Source organism: Podarcis melisellensis (assembly GCF_964234715.1).
Source record: "Podarcis melisellensis genome assembly, chromosome: 8".
In the NCBI taxonomy this organism is placed as follows: domain Eukaryota; kingdom Metazoa; phylum Chordata; class Lepidosauria; order Squamata; family Lacertidae; genus Podarcis; species Podarcis melisellensis.
Window position 1 is genome coordinate 90,242,404 of NC_138540.1, and position 25,546 is coordinate 90,267,949.

At 49.7% G+C, this 25,546-nt stretch overlaps 2 protein-coding genes and 1 long non-coding RNA gene across 5 annotated transcripts in view; 1 reads left to right on the forward strand and 2 right to left on the reverse strand.

Moving 5' to 3' along the window:
* LOC309375923 (uncharacterized protein) overlaps window positions 1–3,551 on the reverse strand; it is a gene marked incomplete at its 5' end in the record, with an annotated part of 44,525 nt that extends 40,974 nt beyond the window's left edge. The window contains one exon of the mRNA XM_081921901.1: window positions 3,366–3,551. Coding sequence (XP_081778027.1) covers window positions 3,366–3,551 — 186 coding nt within the window. The remainder of the gene's footprint in view (window positions 1–3,365) is intronic.
* Window positions 3,552–5,800: 2,249 nt separating this feature from the next.
* LOC309376240 lies at window positions 5,801–24,899 on the forward strand. Of its 3 annotated transcripts, XR_014171094.1 has the most exons (4): window positions 5,801–6,197; window positions 7,122–7,582; window positions 8,363–8,425; window positions 24,858–24,899. It is a non-coding gene; the product is annotated as an uncharacterized lncRNA (long non-coding RNA). The 3 variants fall into 3 exon arrangements; XR_014171095.1 differs by lacking the exon at window positions 24,858–24,899 and having other exon boundaries at window positions 5,803–6,197; window positions 7,122–7,602; window positions 8,363–8,435; XR_014171096.1 differs by lacking the exon at window positions 24,858–24,899 and having other exon boundaries at window positions 6,038–6,197; window positions 8,363–8,435.
* Window positions 10,102–22,268, reverse strand: LOC309375987 (uncharacterized protein). Its single transcript, XM_081922097.1, has 3 exons — window positions 22,203–22,268; window positions 16,670–16,796; window positions 10,102–12,547 (listed from the first exon to the last, which is right to left on the reverse strand). The coding sequence occupies exon 3, from the start codon at window positions 12,522–12,524 to the stop codon at window positions 10,548–10,550; it is 1,977 nt and encodes a 658-aa protein (XP_081778223.1). The 5' UTR covers window positions 12,525–12,547; window positions 16,670–16,796; window positions 22,203–22,268; the 3' UTR covers window positions 10,102–10,547.
* Window positions 24,900–25,546: the final 647 nt, after the last annotated feature.

Below are 25,546 nucleotides of genomic sequence, written 5' to 3' on the forward strand. Positions count from 1 at the left end.
CACGGCACTTCAGTTGTTTCACTTTTAGCTAGTGTCAGATCACCCATGTCACTAGAGGTGAACACCAGGTCTAAGGCATGTCCATGACTATGAGTTGGGCCAAACTTATTCAGGGACAGCCCCATGGAGGCCATGCTTTCCACGAAGTCCCGAGCGGCCCCTTGTAAGGTTGTGTCGGCATGGATGTTAAAACCCCCCAGGACAACCAAGCGAGATGTCTCCAGGAGAACATCCACCACGACCTGAAGCAGCTCGGGCAGGGAATCCTTGGTGCTGTGGGTAGGTCAGTACACCAAAAGGAATCCTGTACTGCCCCGATTGCCCAACTTTCAGAACATGCACTCAGAAAACTGGGTCTTCCCAATGGGACGCCTGGTGCAAACTAATGACTTCCTAAAAATCACTGCAACCCCCCCCTCCCAGCCCACATGACCTGGGTTGCTGTGCGTAAGAGAAACCTGGTGGACAAGCAGCGGCAAGGACAGGCCCATCTGCTTCATCCAACCAAGTCTCTGTTACACATGCCAGGTCAAGTCCTCCATTCACAATCAGGTCATGGATGGCAGTGGTCTTATGAATCATTGACCTGGCATTGCACAGCAGCACCTTCAGGTCATGTGGGTTTCCCTTGTTGATTCCAGAATCCATCCGGTCAAGACCAGACCTGGAGGCAGAGATAGTCTTCAAACAATAACTAAGCCTGCCTCCTGGGTAATGACATGGTCTGGTCTTAGCGTAACTCCTCCTCCTGCCCATGATCACTGAGATTGGATGTCCCAGTGCATCCCCCCCCCCCGTGGAACTTGCCCCAGCCATTTTGTTGGCTGGGGCCCACTCCCAGGCAGCCCTGATCCTGCCCCTTAAAAACAAAACACAAACTATACAACAACCAATAAAACAAAACAAAACGTTATACCTAAATGAATCCCCAACCAGATATCCTTTTAGAAGACATCTGAAGGCAGCCTTGTTTAGGGAAGCTTTTAATGTTTGATGGACTACTGTATTTTAATATTTTGTTGGAAGCTGCCCAGAGCAGCTGGGGAAACCCAGCCAGATGGGCGGGGTATAAATAATAAATTGTTGTTGTTGTTGTTGTTGTTATCCATCCCACCCCCCAACAGAGCAAAAGGGGGGGGGAGAGGGAAAATAACATGCCACTGACTGCTTAAGGACATTTAAAAACACATTAGATTAGACACTTGGAACTGGGAAGCAAAAGCAGAAGAACTTCACCCTCCCCCAAGAGTTTCTTCCAGTGAGTCCAGCCCCACCCTCTGGGCACTGCAGCAGGAGTCCTTTTGTAGCTGAGAATGTGCGGGCCTGGCCCCCGTCCCCCAGGCCAGTTGGAAAAGGCCTTGGAAGGGAGCAGGCCCTGCAGTCCTCGCCACAGCCAATGGTCCCAAATTAGGGAGCAGTGCTAGTTAATGCTTGTGACAGGGAAAGAACTGAAGGGAGTTAGATGTGAGGTCTTCCTCCAGGGTTCACTGCCGGGGGTTCAAAAAGCCTGCTTATTTTCTGGGACGGATTTTGTTTGGCCCAATCATGGGATCTGTGCCATCTCCAATGTCACTCGTCTCTTTAGTCAGCCAAGGACAGAAAGAAGAAGAACAGAAACAAAACATCTGACAGAAGCCACTTCAACTTCCTGAATCACTTTGAAGATACATTTAAGAAGGCCTGGGCAGTTTAGAGGAGCCTGAAAAAAATATTTTTGGGGGGGTTTTATCTGCCCTGGAGTAACTTCCCCCCTGCTCAGGACCTTGCACCTCTGGCGGCCCTTCACCTATGAAGGGCTGCTGAGCAATGGAGTCTGAAGGGGGAAGGAGAGCGGTCAGCCCTCCTCCTCCTCCTCCTCCTGTGCATCTGGCCAGATGTTTCCCAGCCCTGCTAGAGCCATGGCTGCTTTCCTGAGGCCCTTCCTCTGCTTCTGCCCCCATGAAGGTTCCCTGATGGGAGGCTGTGGGGGCTGCAGACAGGCCAGCCCTTCAAGAGCAAAAGGGGGCCATCATGGAGGGGGGCAGGCAAGATGATGATAATGATAATTTTATTATTTATGCTTTGAAAAGGCAGGACCGTAGGAAGAATATTCACAGGGAAAGCCGTCAACAGTCTTCCATCTAAGGCTGGCTGTGGGAGTGTTAACATCCCAGGTGCTGTGGGTGGCGCTGTTGAGCCCCATCGAAAAATCAGAGGTTCCTCCCATAGAGAGATGTCTTGCATTACAAAACAGATAGGATGATCCAATAGGGAGCCTTACCAAGAGAGGCCACGATCTGACGATTCTCCTCCATGACTTCCTTATGGAGAGCTCTCTGGTCAGGATCCAGCAACGCCCACTCCTCGTCTGTGAAATGGACAGCCACATCTTCAAAGCACACTGGACCCTAAGAGAAAAAGATTGTCCTCTTAGACCAAATAAAAGTGAACTGTTACACTTTGTTGTCTTCTGCCTCTTAATTGATGTCCTGTTTTAATGGGAATCTTTTTCTGCGCATTTTATGGATGCATATTTTGTTTTGCTAATGGAATTATTCATTGTGTACAGTGGTGCCTCTGGTTGCAAACAGGATTCGTTCTGGAGGCCGTTTGCAACCGGAAACTACTGCAACCCGAAGTGCCTGCTCTGCGCATGTGCGAGCAGCGAAAGACCACTTCTGCGCATGCGCAACTGGAGAAACCCGGAAGTAACCTGGTGTGGTACTTCTGGTTTTCCGCGTTCGTTAGCGGAAGGTTACATAACCTGATGGCAACGTAGCCAAAGGCACTACTGTATTTTAACGAGGGGCATTAAGAACCTGGTGTTTGTTGGTGTGTCTCCCCCTGAGTGTGGGTTTCCAATCTCACCCGTCTGGAGCTGAGAGCAGCACCCACTCCTCCGAACTTCAAACAAGACATACATTCGAAAACGCATGCACAACAAGAGACAGAACAAAGGGAACGGAAGTGATAGGAACTGTCTTCCGCTCTCACGCTTCCAAGCATGGAATGTAAACATAGGACATGTGATCTAACACTCACACATCCAGCGACGGGAGAAGGAAAATATTAACAGTGTTCTTCAAATCCAGTGCACAAACATTCCTGTTTTCCACATGGAAGGATCCCCTTTCTTCTGTCCCTCTGTGCTGTTCGGGTCGGATGGGGAGGACCCTCCTGATGCCCTATAGACATCTTCAGGGTGCGCAGGGGAATGAGAGGGGGAAAGCCCCACTGTGGGACTGATGGGGTGAATCCTGGCCACTCTTTGGTATGGTGTGTGAACTGCTTAGAAGCCCATTCCTCTGTGTCCCCCAGTCCATGACATCCTCTCTCCCCACATGGCCCCTTCCTCCTACCTGCTCTGGTTTGAGTCGGCTGCAAACCTCTCGGGGTCCTTTGGCCTCCTGGTAGCAGAACTGCCTGAGCTGCTGGCTCTGCACCTCTGAGCAAGGGGTGTCCTCCTCACCCAGGATCTTCCTCACATTGTTTTCCCAGAATCCCCCACTGCTCCCATGTTGGGTTGCCAGGCCTCTTCCTGCTTCAGGGCCAGCTGAGTCTTGCTCATCCATCTCTGTTCTCTGGACACCTCCAGGAGATCGGAAGGAGTCCCCACGTCTTCTGCCAAGTTCTGCCTGTCCTAATGAGAGGTTTTGGCAAATCCTAAAAAGCAAATACATTTTTCTGATATAAAATTGATACACAGTAAGGAGGAGAAAAGGGTTCCCTGGGCAAGCATGGAGAAGTATTTGCGGGAATCACAGGCCAGACTCAGAGTTTCTTTTTTTAAACAGAAAGAATGAAGTCAGAATTGACAAGTGAGCCATTTGTACCGAGTGTAGTTTGGACTCAAGGCAAGAGTGGGGGTCCCTCCCTCCCCCCCCCAAATGCCAGGGCACATTTCTTTCCAGCGCCTCTCTCCTTTCCCAGAACTTGGAATCTCCCCTGTTCTCAAGACAGACTACTGGGGTGGGGTCCCTTTTCCCTTTGTTCTGAGGGCCAGATCCTGACCTGACCAAAGGACAGCTCTCAAAAGCAGGAAAAGTAGGACTGCCCTTCATTCTGTGATTGTAAGTGGCTTTAAGTTCTTTTCAGTATTGTGTTTTAATGTTGTAATCTGCTTTGGGAACTGAGGGTGAAAATGGGGTGGGGATGATGGTGAAGGTGTTACATAGCTTAACCCCCCCCAGCCCCACTTGCTTGGAGGTTCTTTGGCATCCACCTGGTCCCTCAGGTGGCCTCGGGGACTGGCAGTGCCCACTTGAAGCTCCAGCCACCGTCCCTTTGGCACAGAGAGGATGTGGCCATGGGGCTTCCTGCTCTGGATCCCATGGGATGGTTGCAAGGTCCTCTGGGTGGAACTGCCCTGGAAGATGCCTCAGAAACTGGCACCTAATGGATGGGCTCCCTCTTTTGATTTGTGCTGTGTTTATCCCACCCTTTTCTCCAATCCATGGGTCTGCCCCTCCTCATTGAATCCCCACAAATATCCTTGGGAACACATTTATGTCATTCATATATTGATCCAGAGCAGAACTCTCACATATAGTTAGCAGAGTAAAAACTCAAACACATTGCAGGATTCCCAAAAAATAGATCAGAGGCAATTATATATTTCATCCAGCAGAGCTTTACTGCTAGCCAAGGCAAACGAGCATAATGGTCACAAATGCAACACATCCAGGACTGGCACTGTCCAGTTGCAGCAGAAGTGCAGAGTGTTTGAGGACCGGGACATTCGCAGGGAAGCCAAAATGCTTGTTTACAAAGCTATTGCACTACCAACCTTACTGTATGCTTGTGAAACATGAACCACTTATAAACGCCACCACCAACTCCTTGAAAGATTCCATCAACGGTGTCTCCAAAATATTTTACACATCGCTTAGGAAGACAGGAGAACTAATGCCAGTGTACTAGAAGAAGCAAAGATCACCAGTGCTGAAGCAATGATTCTTCAACATCAACTTCATTGGACTGGTCAAGTTGTGCGGATGCCTGACGATCGTCTTCCAAAGCAACTACTCTATTCCGAACAGAAAAATGGAAAGCGTAATGCTGGTGGTCAAAAGAGGTTTAAAGATCGTCTCTAGGCAAATCTTTAAAAAGTAGTATAAACACCGACAACCGGGAAACACTGGCCTGCGAGTGCTCCAGTTGGAGAACAGTCTTTACCAAAGTTGTCATGGGCTTTGAAGACACTCAAACTCAGGACGGAAGGGAGAAGTGTGCTAAGAAGAAGGCGCGCTTGGCAAATCCACACCAGCTCCCGTCCGGAAACCAATGTCGCCACTGTGGAAGGACGTGTGGATTCAGAATTGGCCTCCACAGTCACTTACGGACTCCCGGTTAAGGTCGTGTTCGTGGAAGACCATCATACTCGGCTGCCAGGGATCGCCCAAGAAGAAGCATTTAATCTCCCCCCCGCCCCCTCCCTGGCCGCCCTGGGACTTGCCCCCTTCTCCCCCCTGCGCCCTATGGGGAAGAGAGGGGAGACTTACAAGATGCCAAAGGTGCCACCGACGCAGCTCCGGCAGAGGAGACGAAAGCCTCCCCCTGGAAGAGAGGAAAGGGGGGGGGGGCGGGAGGGGATTTCCTCGGGAGGACCTCGTCCTCCCCCCTTATTTCCTGTCCTCTCTAGGAATGCAGCTCAGTTCCTTTTAACCCTTGCAAGGCGGAGCACATCAAACGCACCTCCTCTCCATTCAGGAGCCCGGGAGGAGCCTCGTACTTTGCAGAGGCGTCGAGGCGCCTCATTTGCGGAGACCGAAATGAATCCCAAGGGGGCGGGAGACCCCGAAGGCGCCCCCGAGGCAGCACTTGCGGAGCCCCCCCCCCTTGCAGGAAGGGATGGGGAGGAAGGGTCTTGGGCTCTGGGGGACCTGGCCCCCTTTATTCCCAGTCCTCTCTCGGAACCCAGCCCAGCTCCTTTGAACCCTGGGTCAGCCGGGCGCCTACCCCTCCCTCTGCGAAGCAGGAGCCCCGGGCATCGCAGCCCCCAGGGGGGTCGTATTTGCATCCCTCCTACCATCACCAAAGCGTCACGAACTCGTCACAAAAGAGGAGTCATCCCAGCTCCCCCCCCCGCCAGTCATTCCAGCTCCCCCCGCCTTGGAAGGAGCTGCTTCCCCAAAGAGCAAGAACGGGATTCCCACCTCCTCCCTGTCGCGACGCCGTCCTGCGCTTCTCCCCTGGAAGGATCCGGATTTCTGCCTGGGGTGTGGGCTGCCTCCTGGGACGAAGCTGGATTCCCCCTAAGGGCAAAGGACCTTCTGCTGGAGGGAGGGAGGGAGGGAGGGGAGCCCTGGATTCCTGTTTCTGCCTTGAATCTGCAGAGCAAACATTGTATCCGCTGCTGCTACATTTTGGAGCGCGCTTCTTCCCTCTTTCTGCTCTCGGTTTCTTGCGCTGAAGGCGTCGCGCAAAAGAGCCGAGCTCTCCTGGCGGATCGCGCGCTCCAGACACGGGGCTGCTGCTTCCTGACTTCGGATTGGCTGCCTGTCACCTTTGGACGATGCCCGTTGGTCAGCGATGGTTCTTCCTGATGTTTCACGGAGGGGTTTCGGGACTCCATTGAAGGGTTCACAAGCCTCTTCGCTGTAGAAGGGGGAGGGGGGTTTCTATGGGTGGGGGCCACTCGGGCTCATCATCTTGTGTGGGTGAATGGGATTTGGGGTGTTTGGATGGCCTCTTAGTCCCCGGCTCTACCAACAGCTCGAGGGGTGAAAGGCCCGGAGGAGTCGCCTGAGGTCCCCCCCCCCACAAGGCTGCTTTGTTGTCCTGCAAGGGGCCAGGAGTGTCTCTGCAAGGCCGTCCTCCGGGTGGTCCTTCTCCTCCTTTATTTCAACCCCTCAACCCCAGGGGCCTGAGCAGGGGATCCCACCCCCTATCCCCTAGCAATGGAACGGGTTTCAGATAGATAGATATATGATACAAAAGGATCCAGCTTGCCTGTGGGGGGCAGGTGGGGGAACATAATGGAACACTCTTGCAGGCCCCACGGCCTGCTCCGGGGAAGGGGTCCTGGTGTTCTGGGACTCCCAGCTGCTCTCTTGTGAGTACGCAGTCTAGCAGAGTAAAAGCAGCGCAGACGGAGGAGAGGAGGTATCTGGCCACACCGACTTTATTTCTACCAATTACAGATTAAAGAACGGAACACGTATGAGAGGAGCAGCTCTCATACATACATCCTGTCTCGTCGCAGAAAGAAAGAGCAGAAAGAAAAAGTGCAATAGCACCAGAGACGGAATTCACACAGACTGGATTCCTTCCTCACAGAACAGAAAGGAAACAAGAATCAGATGGTCCTTGCAACGGGAGGAGGGAAATGCTAACAGAATGTGTGTATTGTGCTTACAAATATGTTCTTACTGCAAGATAATTCTTTCTGAAGTTTAATAGGAATCTCCATTCCTGTTATTTTTTAACCCGCTGGGTCGGATCCCACCCTCCAGAGCAGGAGAAAAGAAGGAGCCCCACCAATTTGCAGCTTGGAAGCACTGGAAGAGGAAGCTCTGTGAACCTCTCTGCTCATGATGTGAACCACCCTGGCATCCTCAGATCAAGGGCACTGCACAAATTTAACAGCTATAGAAATAATAAAGTACGTTACCTGCTTGTGTGGTAAGAATTTGCTTCTACGCCAGCAGTTTGTTACACATGTAAGGGAACATCTGAAATAAAAACACGGAACCAAGAGAAGGAGAGCAGATTCAGAGTCCTGCAGGGACCCAGTTTATTCAAACTATTGCAATAGGACAGCCTTGCTATCCAGTTGTTCAGCAGAAAGGCTGGTTTGAAAAGGCTGCCAGGAGGCATATTAGAAGAAAGCTTATATACACAGCACACAAAGACTCATAAAATGCCACGACGCTCATCCACTTGAATCAAGAAAGGTCACAGGTCATGGGATGTGTGGCTCAATGTGGATATCGACTCCTCTGAAATTACCTTGGGGTGTCCCAGAGTGCCCAGGTCATTTGGGTCTCATATTTTGCACCATTCCCTTGGCAACCAGACCCACGGTGGGGCTGTTGATGTTCTAGTCCCTATCTTAGTTCTCTTTTCCCAAGACATGTCAAAGACCTTTGAGGAGAGCTGTGAGTTCTCACATGGATGCTAGCTCAACACAGATCTCTCCCCCAAAACATCATCTGCCCTTCTAGGGTCTGATAAGGATGGAAGCGGTAGGAAACTTACACACGACAACTTTACAGGAGGGTGGAATGAGGGTTACAAAATGCAGGCATACAAAAATCAAGCCTAACGCATCCTATCTAAAAGGCTGGATGTGATTAATACTAGGACACTTTGACCAAAATCAAAATCTATAATATCTAATATTCAATCAACTTTCACAATTTTTACACCAAGTCCTTCCTAGGAAAGTTCAGCATGGACAGCAAACTCATCAGTGTCACCCAATCCCTCTTATCCCTCTCCCCAGGCATGACATGAAGAAGTCACAGCTCTGGGTACGTGGTAGGAATTACTATGGGGCACCAGATATGGCAAAGAACCCAGCTGCAATCATTACCTCATATGAACTAAGGTAAAAGATAAAGGTACCCCTGCCCGTACAGGCCAGTCGTGTCTGACTCTGGGGTTGTGTGCCCATCTCACTTAAGAGGCCGGGGGCCAGCGCTGTCTGGAGACACTTCCGGGTCACGTGGCCAGCGTGATGAAACTGCTCTGGCGAGCTGGCACCAGCGCAGCACACCTTTCCACTAGAAAGTGATACCTATTTATCTACTTATAATAATAATAATAATAATAAATTTTATTTATATCCCGCCCTCCCCAGCCGGAGCTGGGCTCAGGGCGGCTAACAATCAAAATAATCCGACATTCTAAAAACATTCATTATAAAAATTAAGTAAATCAAATTAAAATCAAATTAATGGCAACCATCAAGCAAATTCTGTGTAGATTGCCGATTGCCAGAGGAGGGGGGTCAGGCTGCGCCCTGACCGAAGGCCTGGTGGAACAGCTCTGTCTTGCAGGCCCTGCGGAAAGATGTCAGGTCCCACAGGGCCCTAGTCTCTTGTGGCAGAGCGTTCCACCAGATTGGAGCCGCGGCCGAGAAGGCCCTGGCTCTGGTTGAGGCCAGCCTAACCTCTCTGTGGCCTGGGATCCTTAGGATGTTTTTATTTGCAGACCGTAAATTTCTCTGTGGGACATACCAGGAGAGGCGGTCCCGTAGGTACGAGGGTCCTAGGCCGTATAGGGCTTTAAAGGTGAGAACCAGCACCTTAAACCTGATCCTGTACTCCACCGGGAGCCAGTGCAGCTGGTATAATACCGGATGGATATGATCTCGCAGCGAAGACCCCGTAAGGAGTCTCGCCGCGGCATTCTGCACCCGCTGGAGTTTCTGGGTCAGTCTCAAGGGCAGCCCCACGTAGAGCGAGTTACAATAATCCAGTCTGGAGGTGACCATCGCGTGGATCACAGTGGCTAGGTCAGGGCGAGAGAGATAAGGAGCCAACTGCTTAGCTTGGCGGAGATGGAAAAATGCCGCCTTTGTTATAGCTGTAATCTGCGCCTCCATAGAGAGGGAGTTATCGAAGATTACACCCAAACTCTTAACGGACGATGTTGGCACTAATTGCACCCCCGCAAGAGATGGGAGTTGCCCCCTCAGTGCCATATCGCTCCGTCCCAGCCAGAGGACCTCTGTCTTAGAAGGATTTAACTTCAACCGGCTCCCACGTAACCATCCAGCCACAGCTTCCAGACATCTGGTCAGTGTATCTGGGGCCGAGTCAGGATGGCCGTCCATCAACAGATAGAGTTGGGTGTCATCGGCATACTGATGGCAACCCAGCCCAAAACTCCAGACAAGCTGGGCGAGGGGGCGCATAAAGATGTTAAAAAGCATCGGGGAGAGAATCGCACCCTGAGGCACTCCACACACCAAGGAGTGGCGCGATGACAATTCCCCCCCAAGTGCCACCCTCTGTCCCCGACCAGAGAGAAACGAGCGCAGCAATTGAAGGACTGTGCCCTGGATTCCCACGTCGGCAAGGCGGTGGTCCAGGAGTTCATGATCGACCATGTCGAAGGCTGCTGACAGGTCCAGAAGAATCAGCAGCCCCGACCCGCCTTGATCCAGCACTTAAGAGTGCTTTCGAACTGCTAGGTGGGCAGGAGGTGGGACCGAAAGACAGGAGCTCACCCCGCCACGGGGATTTGAACCGCCAACCATGCGATCGGCAAGCCCTAGACACTGAGGTTTTACCCACAGCGCCACTCGCGTCCCTCTCATATGAACTAAAGTCTCCTCCAATTAAATCTCTATACAGCCACTACTGTAGTTTGCCCCCACTGTGAGTTCTTTGATGGCAAACAAGACGGGCCCTGTGGCTGAAGCTCTTTCCACATGCTTGCCACTGTGAGGGTTTCTCCCCGGTATGAATTCTCTGATGGGACATGACACTATCCATTTTTCTGAAGCTCTTTCCACACTCTTGTAACTGATAGGGTTTTTCTCATGGATTAACTCTTTGATGGGCCCTAAGATGGCATTTTTGAGTAAAGCTCTTTTCACACTAAAAGCACTGATAAGGTTACTCCCTTGTATGAATTCTTTGATGGGAAGTGAGTTTGCTGCTCGTATTGAAGCTGCTTCCACATTCCAAACATTTATAGGGTTTCTCCCCTGTATGAATTCTGTGATGGGTTGTGAGACTGCTGCTCCTATTGAATCTCTTTCCACATTCCAAGCACTGATAGGGTTTCTCTCCTGTATGAATTCTTTGATGGGAAGTGAGACTGCTGCTCCTATTGAAGCTCTTTCCACATTCCAAGCACTGATATGGTTTCTCCCCTGTATGAATTCTTTGATGGACAGTGAGCTGGCCTTTGTCTATGAAGCTCTTTCCACATTCCAAGCACTGATGGGGTTTCTGCCCTGTGTGAATTATTTGATGGACAGTAAGCTGGTGTCTGTGAATGAAGCTCTTTCCACATTCCAAGCACTGATAAGGTTTCTCTCCCGTATGAATTCTTTGATGTGCCATGAACTGGCGTCTGTGAATGAAGCTCTTTCCACATTCCAAGCAATGATAAGGTTTCTCCCCTGTATGAATTCTTTGGTGGGAAGTGAGCTTGGACTTCTCATTGAAGCCCTTTCCACATTCCAAGCACTGATAGGGTTTCTCCCCTGTATGAATTCTTTGGTGGGAAGTGAGCTTGGACCTCTGATTGAAGCTCTTTCCACATTCCAAACATTTATAGGGTTTCTCCCCTGTATGAATTCTCTGATGGTCAGTAAGCTGACTTCTGAGAACAAATCTCTTTCCACATTCCAAGCACTGAAATTGTTTTTCCCCTATATGAATTCTTTGATGCGTTGTGAGACTGGTGCTCTGGGTGAATCTCTTTCCACATTCCAAACATTTATAGGGTTTGTCCCCTGTATGAATTCTTTGATGGGAAGTGAAACACCCTCTTCGACTGAAGCTCTTGTCACATTCTTGGCACTGATAGGGTTTCTCCCCAGTATGAATTCTCTGATGGGACATAAGTTGGCCTTTTAGAATGAAGCTCTTTCCACACTCCCAGCACTGATAAGGTTTCTCCCCTGTATGAATTCTTTGGTGGGAAGTTAAACTGTTCTTTTGACTGAAGCTCTTTCCACACTCCCAGCACTGATAAGGTTTCTCCCCTGTATGACTTCTCTGATGGACAGTGAAACTCTCCTTTGTTCTGAAGCTCTTTCCACACTCTTGGCACTGGTAGGGTTTCTCCCCTGTATGAATTCTTTGGTGGGTAGTTAATCTGTCCTTTTTTCTGAAGCTCTGCCCACAATCTTGGCACTGATAAGGTTTTTCCCTTGTATGAATTCTCTGATGGACAGTGACCTTGTATCTCTGACGGAAGCTCTTTCCACATTCCAAGCACTGATAGGGTTTCTCCCCTGTATGAATTCTTTGATGAGTCCTGAGCTGGGAGCTCTGAGAGAATGACTTATCACATTCCAAGCACTGATATGGCTTCTCCCCTGTATGAATATTTTGATGGACTCTTAGTTGGTGGCTGTGACTGAAGCTCTTTCCACACTCCAAGCACTGATAGGGTTTCTCTCCTGTGTGAATCCTTTGATGGGAAGTGAGATAGGAACTCTGACTGAAGCTCTTTCCACATTCCACGCACTGATAGGGTTTCTGTCCTGTGTGAATCCTTTGATGGGAAGTGAGATAGGAACTCTGATTGAAGCTCTTTCCACACTCCAAGCACTGATAGGGTTTCTCCCCAGTATGAATTCTACGATGGGATGTGAGAGAGTAGCTTTGACGGAAGCTCTTTCCACACTCCAAGCACTGATAGGGTTTCTCCCCTGTATGAATAAGTTGATGAACAGTAAGCTGGCCTCGGTGTCTGAAGCTCTTTCCACATTCCAAGCACAGATGGGGTTTCTTCTCAAGGAGATTTATTTGATGGGAAGTGGAATGGGAGCTCTGGCTGAAGCCCTCGCCACAGTCTGAATCCTGATATGGCTCCTCCACTGTGTGGATTTCGTTGTGGTCTCCCTCGTTCTTCATCTCCAATTCATCACCACCTGCAACTACGTGGCAAACAGATTAGAGCCTCAGGAATAATAATAATAATAATAATAATAATAATAATAATAATAATCATTTATTTGTACCCCAGCCACTCTGGGCAGCTTCCAACAAAGATTTAAAAACACATTAAAATTTCAGACATTAGAAAACTTCCCTAAACAGGGCTGCCTTCAGATGTCTTCTAAATGTCACATAGTTGTTTATCTCCTTGACATTTGATGGGAGGGCATTCCACAGGGTGGGCGTATCACAGTGAAGGAACCACCAGCAGACCCTTGGCACTGGATTTCAGTATCTGGGCAGAACGATGGGGGTGGAGACGCTCCTTCAGGTATACTGGGCCGAGGTCATTTAGGGCTTTCAAGGTCAGCACAAGCACTTTGAGTTGTGCTCGGAAACGTACTGGGAGCCAATGTAGGCTTTTCAGGACTAGTGTTATGTGGTCTCGGCGGCCGCCCCCAGTCACCAGTCTGGCTGCCGCATTCTGGATTAATTGCAGTTTCTGGGTCACCTTCAAAGATGAGAGCCGCAACCCCAGAGTCGGCCACAACTGGACCTAATGGTCATGGGTCCCTTTACCTTTAAAGATTTTTTTTTAAGAATCGGTTTAATGATCGCCTCTTTCAGTGGGTCTGGGAAGGCTCCCTCACAGAAAGAAGCATTCACCACCCCGCAGAGCCCATTGCCCAGCCCTTCCCGGCTTGCTTTTATTAGCCAGGATGGGCAAGGATCAAGGAGACAGGTGGTTGGTTTCACTAGTCCAAGCAGCCTGTCCACATCCTCGGAGGTAACCGATTGGAATTGATCCCATGCAATCTGACTAGACAGGACTCTAGCACTCTCCCGCCCGAGCCCGGCTCCCACAATGGTGTCTACCTCCTTCCGAATCTGAGCAACTTTATCTGCAAAAAACTTTGCAAAACCATTCCAGGAGATCTTGGGGTCTTTACAAGGTCCCGATGCTAAAGGTGGTTCTGTTAAATTGCAAACCACCTGCTGCTATTTTCTGCAGATGCAATAGAGGCGGTGAATAAATTCTTCCTCGCCATAACTATCACCACTTGATAGGCTTGACATTGAGCTCTAACCCGTGTCCGGTCCAATTCAGAATGAATTTTCTACCACCGGCGCTCTAGCCGTCTCAAATATAATTTCCTCACCCTCAGATCCGTGGAAAACCACGGGGCTGTACGGGCTCCATGCAATCGGAGAGGGCGCTTCGGAGCCAGACAGTCAATAGCCCTGGTTAACTCCGCATTCCAGCGTGCCACCAGGGAATCAGCTGAAAGGCCATCAACATGGGATGAAGCATCCCCTACCACTCTCTGGAAACCGTTTGGATCCATTAAGTGGCGGGGGGGGGGGACCATCTGAATCGGTCCCATCTCCCTGCACAGGTGAATGGTCACAGAGATGTCCAGTTGCACCAGGAAGTGATCTGACCACGGCACTTCAGTTGTTCCACTTTTAGCTAGTGTCAGATCACCCATGTCACTAGAGGTGAACACCAGGTCTAAGGCATGTCCGTGGCTATGGGTTGAACCAAACTCATTCATGGACAACCCCATGGAGGCCATGCTTTCCACGAAGTCCCAAGCAGCCCCTTGTAAGGTTGTGTCAGCGTGGATGTTAAAATCCCCCAGGACAACCAAGCTAGGTGTCACCAGGAGAAAATCCACCACAACCTGAAGCAGCTCGGGCAGGGAATCCTTGGTGCAGCGGGGAGGTCGGTACACCAAAAGAAATCCTGTACTGCCCCTATTGCCCAACTTCCAGAACATGCACTCAGAGAACTGGGTCTTCCCAGTAGGACGCCTGGTGCAAACTAATGACTTCCTAAAAATCACTGCAACCCCCCCTCCCAGCCCACATGACCTGGGTTGCTGTGCGTAAGAGAAACCTGGTGGACAAGCAGCGGCAAGGACAGGCCCATCTGCTTCATCCAACCAAGTCTCTGTTACACATGCCAGGTCAAATCCTCCATTCACAATCAGGTCATGGATGGCAGTGGTCTTATGAATCATTGACCTGGCATTGCACAGCAGCACCTTCAGGTCATGTGGGTTTCCCTTGTTGATTCCAGAATCCATCCAGTCAAGACCAGACCTGGAGGCAGAGATAGTCTTCAAACAATAACTAAGCCTGCCTCCTGGGTAATGACATGTTCTGGTCTTAGCGTAACTCCTCCTCCTGCCCATGATCACTGAGATTGGATGTCCCAGTGCATCCCCCCCTCCCCGTGGAACTTGCCCCAGCCATTCTGTTGGCTGGGGCCCACTCCCAGGCAGCCCTGATCCTGCCCCTTAAAAACAAAACACAAACTATACAACAACCAATAAAACAAAACAAAACGTTATACCTAAATGAATCCCCAACCAGATATCCTTTTAGAAGACATCTGAAGGCAGCCTTGTTTAGGGAAGCTTTTAATGTTTGATGGACTACTGTATTTTCAAATTTTGTTGGAAGCTGCCCAGAGCAGCTGGGGAAACCCAGCCAGATGGGCGGGGTATAAATAATAAATTGTTGTTGTTGTTATCCATCCCACCGCCAACAGAGAAAAAGGGGGGGGGAGAGGAAAATTAACAGGCCACTGACTGCTTAAGGACATTTTAAAACACATAAGATTAGACACTTGGAACAGGGAAGCAATAGCAGAAGAACCCCACCTGTCAGGGAACTGCCATCGGAGCTCAGGGTGGTGGAGAGACCCTCGGATGCTGGGAGACCCTCGGATGCTGAGGAGGGAACCAGCAGGGGGAGAGGGAGAGCTTCCGCTGAAGAAGGAGGGGAGGAGGAGACAGCGTCGGAGGTGAGGCTTCAAGCGAGACCAGTGGTGAGAGCTCAGGACCTCCCCTTGGAACGCCCACTCTGCGCAGAAAGCTGTCGCGCAGGGAATCAAGGAGGAGACTTTCTGTCAAAGAACTTTTATGTTGGAAGAAGTTCAGGAAACGCCCACTGACGGATTCTGCCACTGATTAAGGCAGCCATGCACTTATGGCTGTCCGGTTAGGGAGAGTTTAAAACTAACTACAAAACTGGGAGCGTTTCAGCGCTTACGCACAAGCAACCCCTTATCCCATTACACCACCCACCCCCAAGAATTTCTTCCACCCTCTAGGCACTGCAGCAGGAGTCCTTTTGTAGCTGAGAATGTGCGGGCCTGGCCCCCGTCCCCCAGGCCAGTTGGAAAAGGCCTTGGAAGGGAGCAGGCCCTGCAGTCCTCGCCACAGCCGATGGTCCCAAATTAGGGAGCAGTGCTAATTAATGCTTGTGACAGGGAAAGAACTGAAGGAAGTTAGATGTGAGGTCTTCCTCCAGGGTTCACTGCCTGAGATTCAAAAAGCCTGCTTATTTTCTGGGACGGATTTTGTTTGGCCCAATCATGGGATCTGTGCCATCTCCAATGTCACTCGTCTCTTTAGTCAGCCAAGGACAGAAAGAAGAAGAACAGAAACAAAACATCTGACAGAAGCCACTTCAACTTCCTGAATCACTTTGAAGATACATTTAAGAAGGCCTGGGCAGTTTAGAGCAGCCTGAAAAAAATATGGATGGGGGGGTTTTATCTGCCCTGGAGTAACTTCATCTGAGCAATTTCCCCCCTGCTCAGCACCTTGCACCTCTGGTGACCCTGCCCCTATGAGGGGATGAGGGGCTGCTGATGGATAGAGCCTGAGTGGGAAGGAGAGCAGTCAGCCCTCCTCCTCCTCCTGTGCATCTGGCCAGAGCCATGGCTGCTTTCCTGAGGCCCTTCCTCTGCTTCTGCCCCCGTGAAGGGGCCCTGATGGAAGGCTGTGGGGGCTGCAGACAGGCCAGCCCTTCAAGAGCAAAAGGGGGCCATCATGGAGATGGGTAGGCAAGATGATGATAATGATAATTTTATAATTTATATGCGAACCACCTGGCTGGGTTTCATGCTTTGAAAAGGCAGGACCGGAGGAAGAATATTCACAGGGAAAGCAGTCAACAGTCTTCCACCCAAGGTTTGCTGTGGGAGTGTTCGCATCCCAGGTGCTGCAGGTGCTGCTGCTGAGCCCCATCGAAAAATCAGAGGTTCGTCACATAGAGAGATGTCTTGAATTACAAAACAGATAGGATGATCCAATAGGGAGCCTTACCCAGAGAGGCCACGATCCAACGATTCTCCTCCCTGACTTCCTTATGGAGAGCTCTCTGGTCAGGATCCAGCAACGCCCACTCCTCGTCTGTGAAATGGACATCTACATCTTCAAAGCACACTGGACCCTGAAAGAAAAAGGTTGTCCTCATAGACCAAATAAAGGTTAACAGTTACACTTTGTTGGCTTCTGCCTCTTAATTGATGTCCTGTTTTAATGGGTACCTTTTCCTGCGCATTTTATGGATGCATATTTTGTAACTGAAGTAACTGAAAATTGAAACTAATTTTATCGCTCGAACCGTGGTTAAAAGGATTGATACAAATAGAAATTGTTTCCCTCTAGAGGGAGCCTTTGAAACTGTTACAAGAGTTGAGGTGGGGGAATCTCCAGCTGCAAGATAAAAAACTGTGAAAACCAGGGATTGACCTTGGATCGGTAAGAATGTCGACAGAAGAAGCCTTAGTGGTTGCATTATGCAAGATAAGTGATTCATTGGAACAGCTCCATAAGAAGACCGATGTGATGACTATCAAAATTGATAACTGGGGACAAAAAGTGACTAATTTGGGACAAAAAGTGAACATCTATACAGAAACTATTCAGGAATCGATACAGGAATCTACTTTGACATGGCAAATTGTGGAAAAGGCGAGGGATAAAGTTGTTGTTGTTGAACCTAAAGTAATACAAGTGGAGAGGGAGAGAGCCCCAGCCTTACAGAGGCAATTTGATGAAGATAAGTTCATTGAATCATAAAGTTGGAAGAGACCACAAGGGCCATCGAGTCCAACCCCCTGCCAAGCAGGAAACACCATCAGAGCACTCCTGACATATGGCTGTGAAGCCTCTGCTTAAAGACCTCCAAAGAAGGAGACTCCACCACACTCCTTGGCAGCAAATTCCACTCTCGAACAGCTCTTACTGTCAGGAAGTTCTTCCTAATGTTTAGGTGGAATCTTCTTTCTTGTAGTTTGGATCCATTGCTCCGTGTTCGCTTCTCTGGAGCAGCAGAAAACAACCTTTTCCCCTCCTCTATGTGAAATCCTTTTATATATTTGAACATGGCTATCCTATCACCCCTTAACCTCCTATTCTCCAGGCTAAACATGCCCAGCTCCCTTAGCCGTTCCTCATAAGGCATCATTTCCAGGCCTTTGACCATTTTGGTTGCCCTCCTCTGGACACGTTCCAGTTTGTCAGTGTCCTTCTTGAACTGTGGTGCCCAGAACTGGACACAGTACTCCAGGTGAGGTCTGACCAGAGCAGAATACAGTGGCACTACTACTTCCCTTGATCTAGATGCTATACTCCTATTGATGCAGCCCAGAATTGCATTGGCTTTTTTAGCTTCCGCGTCACACTGTTGGCTCATGTCAAGTTTGTGGTCAACCAAAACTCCTAGATCCTTTTCACATGTACTGCTCTCAAGCCAGGTGTCACCCATCTTGTATTTGTGCCTCTCATTTTTTTTGCCCAAGTGCAATACTTTACATTTCTCCCTGTTAAAATTCATCTTGTTTGTTTTGGCCCAGTTCTCTAATCTGTCAAGGTCATTTTGAAGTGTGATCCTGTCCTCTGGGGTGTTAGCCACCCCTCCCAGTTTGGTGTCATCTGCAAATTTGATCAGGATGCCCTTGAGTCCATCATCCAAGTCGTTGATAAAGATGTTGAATAAGACCGGGCCCAAGACAGAACCCTGTGGCACCCCACTAGTCACTCTTCTCCAGGATGAAGAGGAACCATTGATGAGCACCCTTTGGGTTCGGTCAGTCAGCCAGTTACAAATCCACTGAGTGGTAGCATAGTCAAGACCGCATTTTACCAGCTTCTTTACAAGAATATCATGGGGCACCTTGTCAAATGCCTTGCTGAAATCAAGGTAGGCTACATCCACTGCGTTCCCTTCATCTACCAGGCTTGTGATTCTGTCAAAAAACAAGATCAGGTTCTTCTGACATGACTTATTTTTCAGAAATCCATGCTGACTATTGGTGATCACGGTATTCCTTTCTAGGTGCTCACAGACTGTTTGCTTAATGATCTGCTCCAGAATCTTCCCTGGTATTGATGTCAGACTGACTGGGCGGTAATTATTGGGGTCCTCTCTTTTCCCCTTTTTGAAAATAGGGACAACATTTGCCCTCCTCCAGTCTGCCGGGACTTCGCCTGTTCTCCAGGAATTCTCAAAGATGACTGCCAGTGGTTCTGAGATCACATCTGCCAGTTCTTTTAATACTCTTGGATGCAGTTCATCTGGCCCTGGAGACTTGAATACATCTAAACTAGCCAAGTATTCTTGTACTATCTCCTTAGTTATTCTGGGCTGTGTTTCCTCTGCTGAATCATTTGCTCCAAATTCTTCAGGTCGGGCATTGTTTTCTTTATCGGAGAAGACTGAGGCAAAGAAGGCATTGAGGAGTTCAGCCCTTTCTGTGTCCCCTGTTTGCATTTCACCATCTTCTCCTGAGTGACCCCACTGTTTCTTTGTTCTTCCTTTTGCTACGAACATACCCATAAAAGCCTTTTTTGTTGCTTTTAACCGCTCTAGCAAGCCTGAGTTCATTCTGTGCTTTAGCTTTTCTGACTTTGTGTCTACACGTGCTGGCTATTTGTTTGAATTCCTCTTTGGTGGTTTCCCCCCTTTTCCATTTTTTGTACGCATCCTTTTTTAATCTTAACTCAGTTAAAAGTTCTTTAGATAGCCACCCTGGCTTCTTTAGGCACCTTCCATGTTTCCGTCTCATTGGTATTGCCTGAAGTTGTGCTTTTACTATCTCCCTCTTAACAAACTCCCAGCCATCATGAACTCCCTTTCCTTTTAGTATTACTGTCCATGGGATCTCACCCAGCACTTCCCTAAGTTTTATGAAGTCGGCTTTCTTAAAGTCAAGAAATTGAGTCCTAGTATGCTTGGCTGCTCCTTTCCGCTGTATAGTGAACTTCAGAAGAGCATGATCACTCGCGCCTAATGATCCTTCCACTTCTACCCCACTAACCAGGTCATCAACATTGGTTAGGACCAGATCTAAAATGGCTGTTCCTCTTGTTGCTTCTTCCACTTTCTGGACAATGAAGTTGTCTGCAAGGCCAGTGAGGAATCTGTTTGACCTTATGCTCTTGGCTGAGTTTGACATCCAACAAATATCCGAGTAATTGAAGTCCCGCATTACTACTATCTCCCTTCCTTTTGCATGCTTGGCCATCTGTTCCAGGAAGGCATCATCTATGTCCTCCGTTTGGCTTGGGGATCTATAGTAAACTCCCACAATGAGGTCCCTGTTATTCTTCTCTCCCTTAATTTTGACACAAATGCTCTCACTTTGGCTTTGAGGTTCTAAATCTTGGATCTCTTCACAGGTATACACATCCCTGACATATAACGCCACTCCTCCTCCTTTCTTGTCTGGTCTGTTTCTCTGAAATAGATTGTATCCCTCCATTATTACATTCCTATCGTGGGACTTATCCCACCAGGTTTCAGTGATGCCTATTCTGTCATATTTAGTTTGCTGTACCAAGAGCTCAAGCTCATCTTGTTTATTTCCCATGCTTTGCGCATTAGTGTACAGACATTGAAGTCCATTAATCATTCCCCTGTGTCTCTTATTTAAGGATTTTTTCCTCCCACCACTAGGTCTGCGTGCTGTTTGCTCCATTTGGTCTATGACATTCGGATGATCATCTTCATCAATTGATAGACTCCTACCTTCAGGAGCACTGTCTCCCTCTCCCACATTAGTCAGTTTAAAGCCCTCCTGATGAGGTTTCTGAGTTTTTTGGCAAAAACATTCCTCCCAACCGTTGTGAGGTGCAGCCCATCGCTTGCCAGAAGTCCATCTTCAAGAAACTGCTGTCCGTGATCTAAGAATCCAAACCGTTCCTGTTTACACCATTTGCGAAGCCAGCTGTTCACTTCCACTATTTCCCCCTCTCTTCCTGGGCCACGTTGTTCAACTGGGAGGACAGATGAGATGACAATTTGTGCATTTAATTGCTTCAATTTCCTGCCCAGAGCCTCGTAGTCTCTTTTGATCTTCTGGAGGCTATTGCTTGCAGTGTCATTGGTTCCCACATGAACCAAGAGGAAGGGGTATTTGTCAGTGGGTTTTATGATTCCTTGCAGTCGTTCAGTTACATCTTGGATCTTAGCCCCGGGGAGACAGCACACTTCCCAAGACATCTTGTCAGGCCCACAGATCACTGCTTCTGTTCCCCTCAGTAGTGAATCCCCTATCACCACTACACGCCTCCTCTTAGGTCTGGTCGGGGTTCTTCCGTGAGCTGTCCATTCCAAGGTCGCCTGCACATTCCCTGGGGACTGACTTTGCTGCTCGTCTTCATATACCTGAGTGACTGTAATGAGGGAGAGATCCTCAAATGGAGTCTGCTCTTCGTCTTCCATACTAGGGGAGAGGACCTCAAAGCGATTGTGTATTTCTAAACAATCAGAACGAACCCTGGGCCTCCTACTTCTTTGAGTCACGTTTCTCCATATATCTGGCTCCTGTGTTGGTGAACTAGCCTCCTTCTCGGGGGAGTCCCTTGTCTCCTCCTTGGTGGAAATGGTGTTCTCTGTTGCTTCCAAGAAGAGCTCCAGCTCTCTAATTCTTTGGAGCGTAGCTACACGTTCCTCCAGTTGCTGGACTTTGTCTTCTAAGAGGGCAATCAACATGCAATTTCTGCAGGTAAAGCTGCCTGCAACCTTTGGCAAGATGGCAAACATTGCGCAGGAACCGCAGGCGACTGCAGCTGTTCCCTCACCCTCCATCTTGAGAACGTGTCGTTGGGGGTGGCTACAGCAGTCCTCCATCATAAAAAGCGTGAAGACAGGACAAATAACTCCCCCCCAAAAACCTAGGTCTCCCCCAACAAACGTTTGAGACTAGCTCCCCTAAATCTAAAAGATGGATCAAACTGCGCCGCTGCCCTGCAAACTCTGATAAGCTCCTCCCACAGCTGATCACCTGCCTCAACAGAAACCCTGCCCCCTCTGACCTTTGCACAGGGAGAGCAGCTAATCAGCCACAAGAAACACACACAGGAGAAAACCCTAATGGTCAGGGGTCCCTTTACCTTTTATTCCGAACTTTGAAATGGAAAGCATAAAGCTGGTGATCAAAAGAGGTTTAAAGATCGTCTCTAGGCAAATCTTTAAGAAGTAGTATAAACACCGACAACCGGGAAACACTGGCCTGCGAGCGCCCCAGTTGGAGAACAGCCTCGACCAAAGGCTCGAACTCAGGACGCAGGGGGAAATGTGCGAAGAGGAAGGCGCGCTTGGCAAATCCACACCAGCTCCCGTCCGGAAACCAATGTCGCCACTGTGGAAGGACGTGGGGATCCCGAATTGGCCTCCACAGTCACTTACGGACTCCCGGTTAAGGTCGTGTTCGTGGAAGACCATCATACTCGGCTGCCAGGGATCGCCCAAGAAGAAGCATTTAATCTCCCCCCCGCCCCCTCCCTGGCCGCCCTGGGACTTGCCCCCTTCTCCCCCCTGCGCCCTATGGGGAAGAGAGGGGAGACTTACAAGATGCCAAAGGTGCCACCGACGCAGCTCCGGCAGAGGAGACGAAAGCCTCCCCCTGGAAGAGAGGAAAGGGGGGGGGCGGGCGGGAGGGCATTTCCTCGGGAGGACCTCGTCCTCCCCCCTTATTTCCTGTCCTCTCTAGGAATGCAGCTCAGTTCCTTTTAACCCTTGCAAGGCGGAGCACATCAAACGCACCTCCTCTCCATTCAGGAGCCCGGGAGGAGCCTCGTACTTTGCAGAGGCGTCGAGGCGCCTCATTTGCGGAGACCGAAATGAATCCCAAGGGGGCGGGAGACCCCGAAGGCGCCCCCGAGGCAGCACTTGCGGAGCCCCCCCCCTTGCAGGAAGGGATGGGGAGGAAGGGTCTTGGGCTCTGGGGGACCTGGCCCCCTTTATTCCCAGTCCTCTCTCGGAACCCAGCCCAGCTCCTTTGAACCCTGGGTCAGCCGGGCGCCTACCCCTCCCTCTGCGAAGCAGGAGCCCCGGGCATCGCAGCCCCCAGGGGGGTCGTATTTGCATCCCTCCCACCATCACCAAAGCGTCACGAACTCGTCACAAAAGAGGAGTCATCCCAGCTCCCCCCCCCCGCCAGTCATTCCAGCTCCCCCCGCCTTGGAAGGAGCTGCTTCCCCAAAGAGCAAGAACGGGATTCCCACCTCCTCCCTGTCGCGACGCCGTCCTGCGCTTCTCCCCTGGAAGGATCCGGATTTCTGCCTGGGGTGTGGGCTGCCTCCTGGGACGAAGCTGGATTCCCCCTAAGGGCAAAGGACCTTCTGCTGGAGGGAGGGAGGGAGGGAGGGGAGCCCTGGATTCCTGTTTCTGCCTTGAATCTGCAGAGCAAACATTGTATCCGCTGCTGCTACATTTTGGAGCGCGCTTCTTCCCTCTTTCTGCTCTCGGTTTCTTGCGCTCAAGGCGTCGCGCAAAAGAGCCGAGCTCTCCTGGCGGATCGCGCGCTCCAGACACGGGGCTGCTGCTTCCTGACTTCGGATTGGCTGCCTGTCACCTTTGGACGATGCCCGTTGGTCAGCGATGGTTCTTCCTGATGTTTCACGGAGGGGTTTCGGGACTCCATTGAAGGGTTCACAAGCCTCTTCGCTGTAGAAGGGGGAGGGGGGTTTCTATGGGTGGGGGCCACTCAGGCTCATCATCTTGTGTGGGTGAATGGGATTTGGGGTGTTTGGATGGCCTCTTAGTCCCCGGCTCTACCAACAGCTTGCGGGGTGAAAGGCCCAGAGGGGTCGCCTGAGGTCCCCCCCCCACCACAACAAGGCTGCTTTCTTGTCCTGCAAGGGGCCAGGAGTGTCTATGCAAGGCCGTCCTCCGGGCGGTCCTTCTCCTCCTTTATTTCAACCCCTCATCCCCAGGGGCCTGAGCAGTGGATCCCCCCCCTACCCCCTAGCAATGGAACGGGTTTCATATATATATCTGATACAAAAGTATCCAGCTTGCCTGTGGGGGGCAGGTGGGGGAACATAATGGAACACTCTTGCAGGCCCCACGGCCTCCTCCGGGGAAGGGGTCCTGGTGTTCTGGGACTCCCAGCTGCTCTCTTGTGAGTACGCAGTCTAGCAGAGTAAAAGCAGCGCAGAGGGAGATGAGCAGGAAAAAAGGAGCCCCACCAATTTGCAGCTTGGAGGCGCTGGAAGAGGAAGCACTGTGAGCCTCTCTACACATGATGTGAACCACCCTGGCATCCTCAGATCAACGGTGATCTAGTAATTTAATAGCTATAGAAATAATAAATAAAGCTTGTGTGGTAAGAATTTGCTTCTACACCATCAGTTTGCTTCCCAGGTGAGGGAACACAAATATAAACACGGGACCAAGGGAATGAGAGGAATTCTGTTGGGACCCAGTTTATTCAAACTATTGCAATAGGACAGCCTTACTAACCAGTTGTTCAGCAGAGCTTCTAGTTCGAAAAGGCCGCCAGGAGGCATATTAGAAGAAAGCTAATATAAACAGCACACAAAGACCCATAAAATGCCACAACACTCTTCCACTTGCATCAAGAAAGGTCTCAGATCATGGGACATGTGGCTTAATGCGAATATCGACTCCCACAGTTCCCAGGCCATTTGTTAGGCTGTTAGGCTGCTGAATGAAAAGATAAAAACAGGGCAACTGACTTTCGGGTTCGGTGGGTGTGCATCAGTAAAGGAGGGGAATTAAGACTAAGAGAGCAGAGTGGGGTGTGTGCGCTTGTGTAATCTCACTGTATATAAGTTGTACAAGTGACAATAAAGTATTTCTATTTCTATTGTATTTGGGTCTCATATGTCTCACTTCAACAACGTTCCTAGGCAACCAGGCTAAGGAAATGCTAGCTCAACGCTTCTCTCTTTCTCTCTTTCCCAAAACATCACCTGCCCTTCTGGGGTCAGAAAAGGCTGCAAGCTGTAGGGAACAAACACATCACAGCTTTACATAGTTCAGGAGGGTGGAATGAGGGTTACAAAATGCAGGCATACAAATCAAGCCTAATACATTCTATCTAAAATGTTAAATGCAATTAACTAGGACACTTCAAACAAAATCAAAATCATTAATATCTAATTCAATCAACTATCTCAAATTTTACACCAACTCCTTCCAAGGAAAGCTCAGCATGGACAGTAAATGTCACCCAATCTCTCTTATCCCTCTCCCCAGGCATGACATGAAGAAGGAATTCAACACCTTGGCCAAGGACTTTCAAGGGTACGTGGTAGGAATTACTAGGGGCACCAGATGTGGCAAAGAACCCAGCTGCAATCTCCAAAAATTAAATCTGTACACAGCCACTATTGTAGTTCACTCCCACCATGAGTTCTTTGATGGGAAGCAAGACGGGCCCTGTGACTGAAAGTCTTTCCACACACTTGGCACTGAAATGGTCTCTCACTTTTGTGAATTCTTTGATGGGAAGAGAGATGGCTGCTCTGACTGAAGCTCCTTCCACATTCCACACACTGATAGGGCTTGTCCCCTGTATGAATTCTTTGGTGGGAAGTGAGATGGCTGCTCTGACTGAAGCTCTTCCCACATTCCACACACTGATAGGGCTTTTCTCCTGAATGAATTCTTCGATGGGAAGTGAGAGACGCAGTCTGATTGAAGCTCTTTCCACATTCTAAGCACTGATATGGCTTCTCTCCTGTATGAATTCTTTGATGGACTGTGAGCTGGCGTCTGTGAATAAAGCTCTTTCCACATTCCAAGCACTGATAAGGTTTCTCCCCGGAATGAATTATTTGATGGACAGTAAGTTGGCTTCTGACAATAAAGCTATTTCCACATTCCAAGCACCGATATGGTTTCTCTCCTGTGTGAATTCTCTGATGGACAGTAAGCTGGTGGTT

What these genes read in the sequence shown, in the direction of transcription:
- LOC309375987 (XM_081922097.1), bottom strand. Translation starts at nt 12,524, where the DNA reads ATGAAGAACGAGGGAGACCACAACGAAATCCACACAGTGGAGGAGCCA.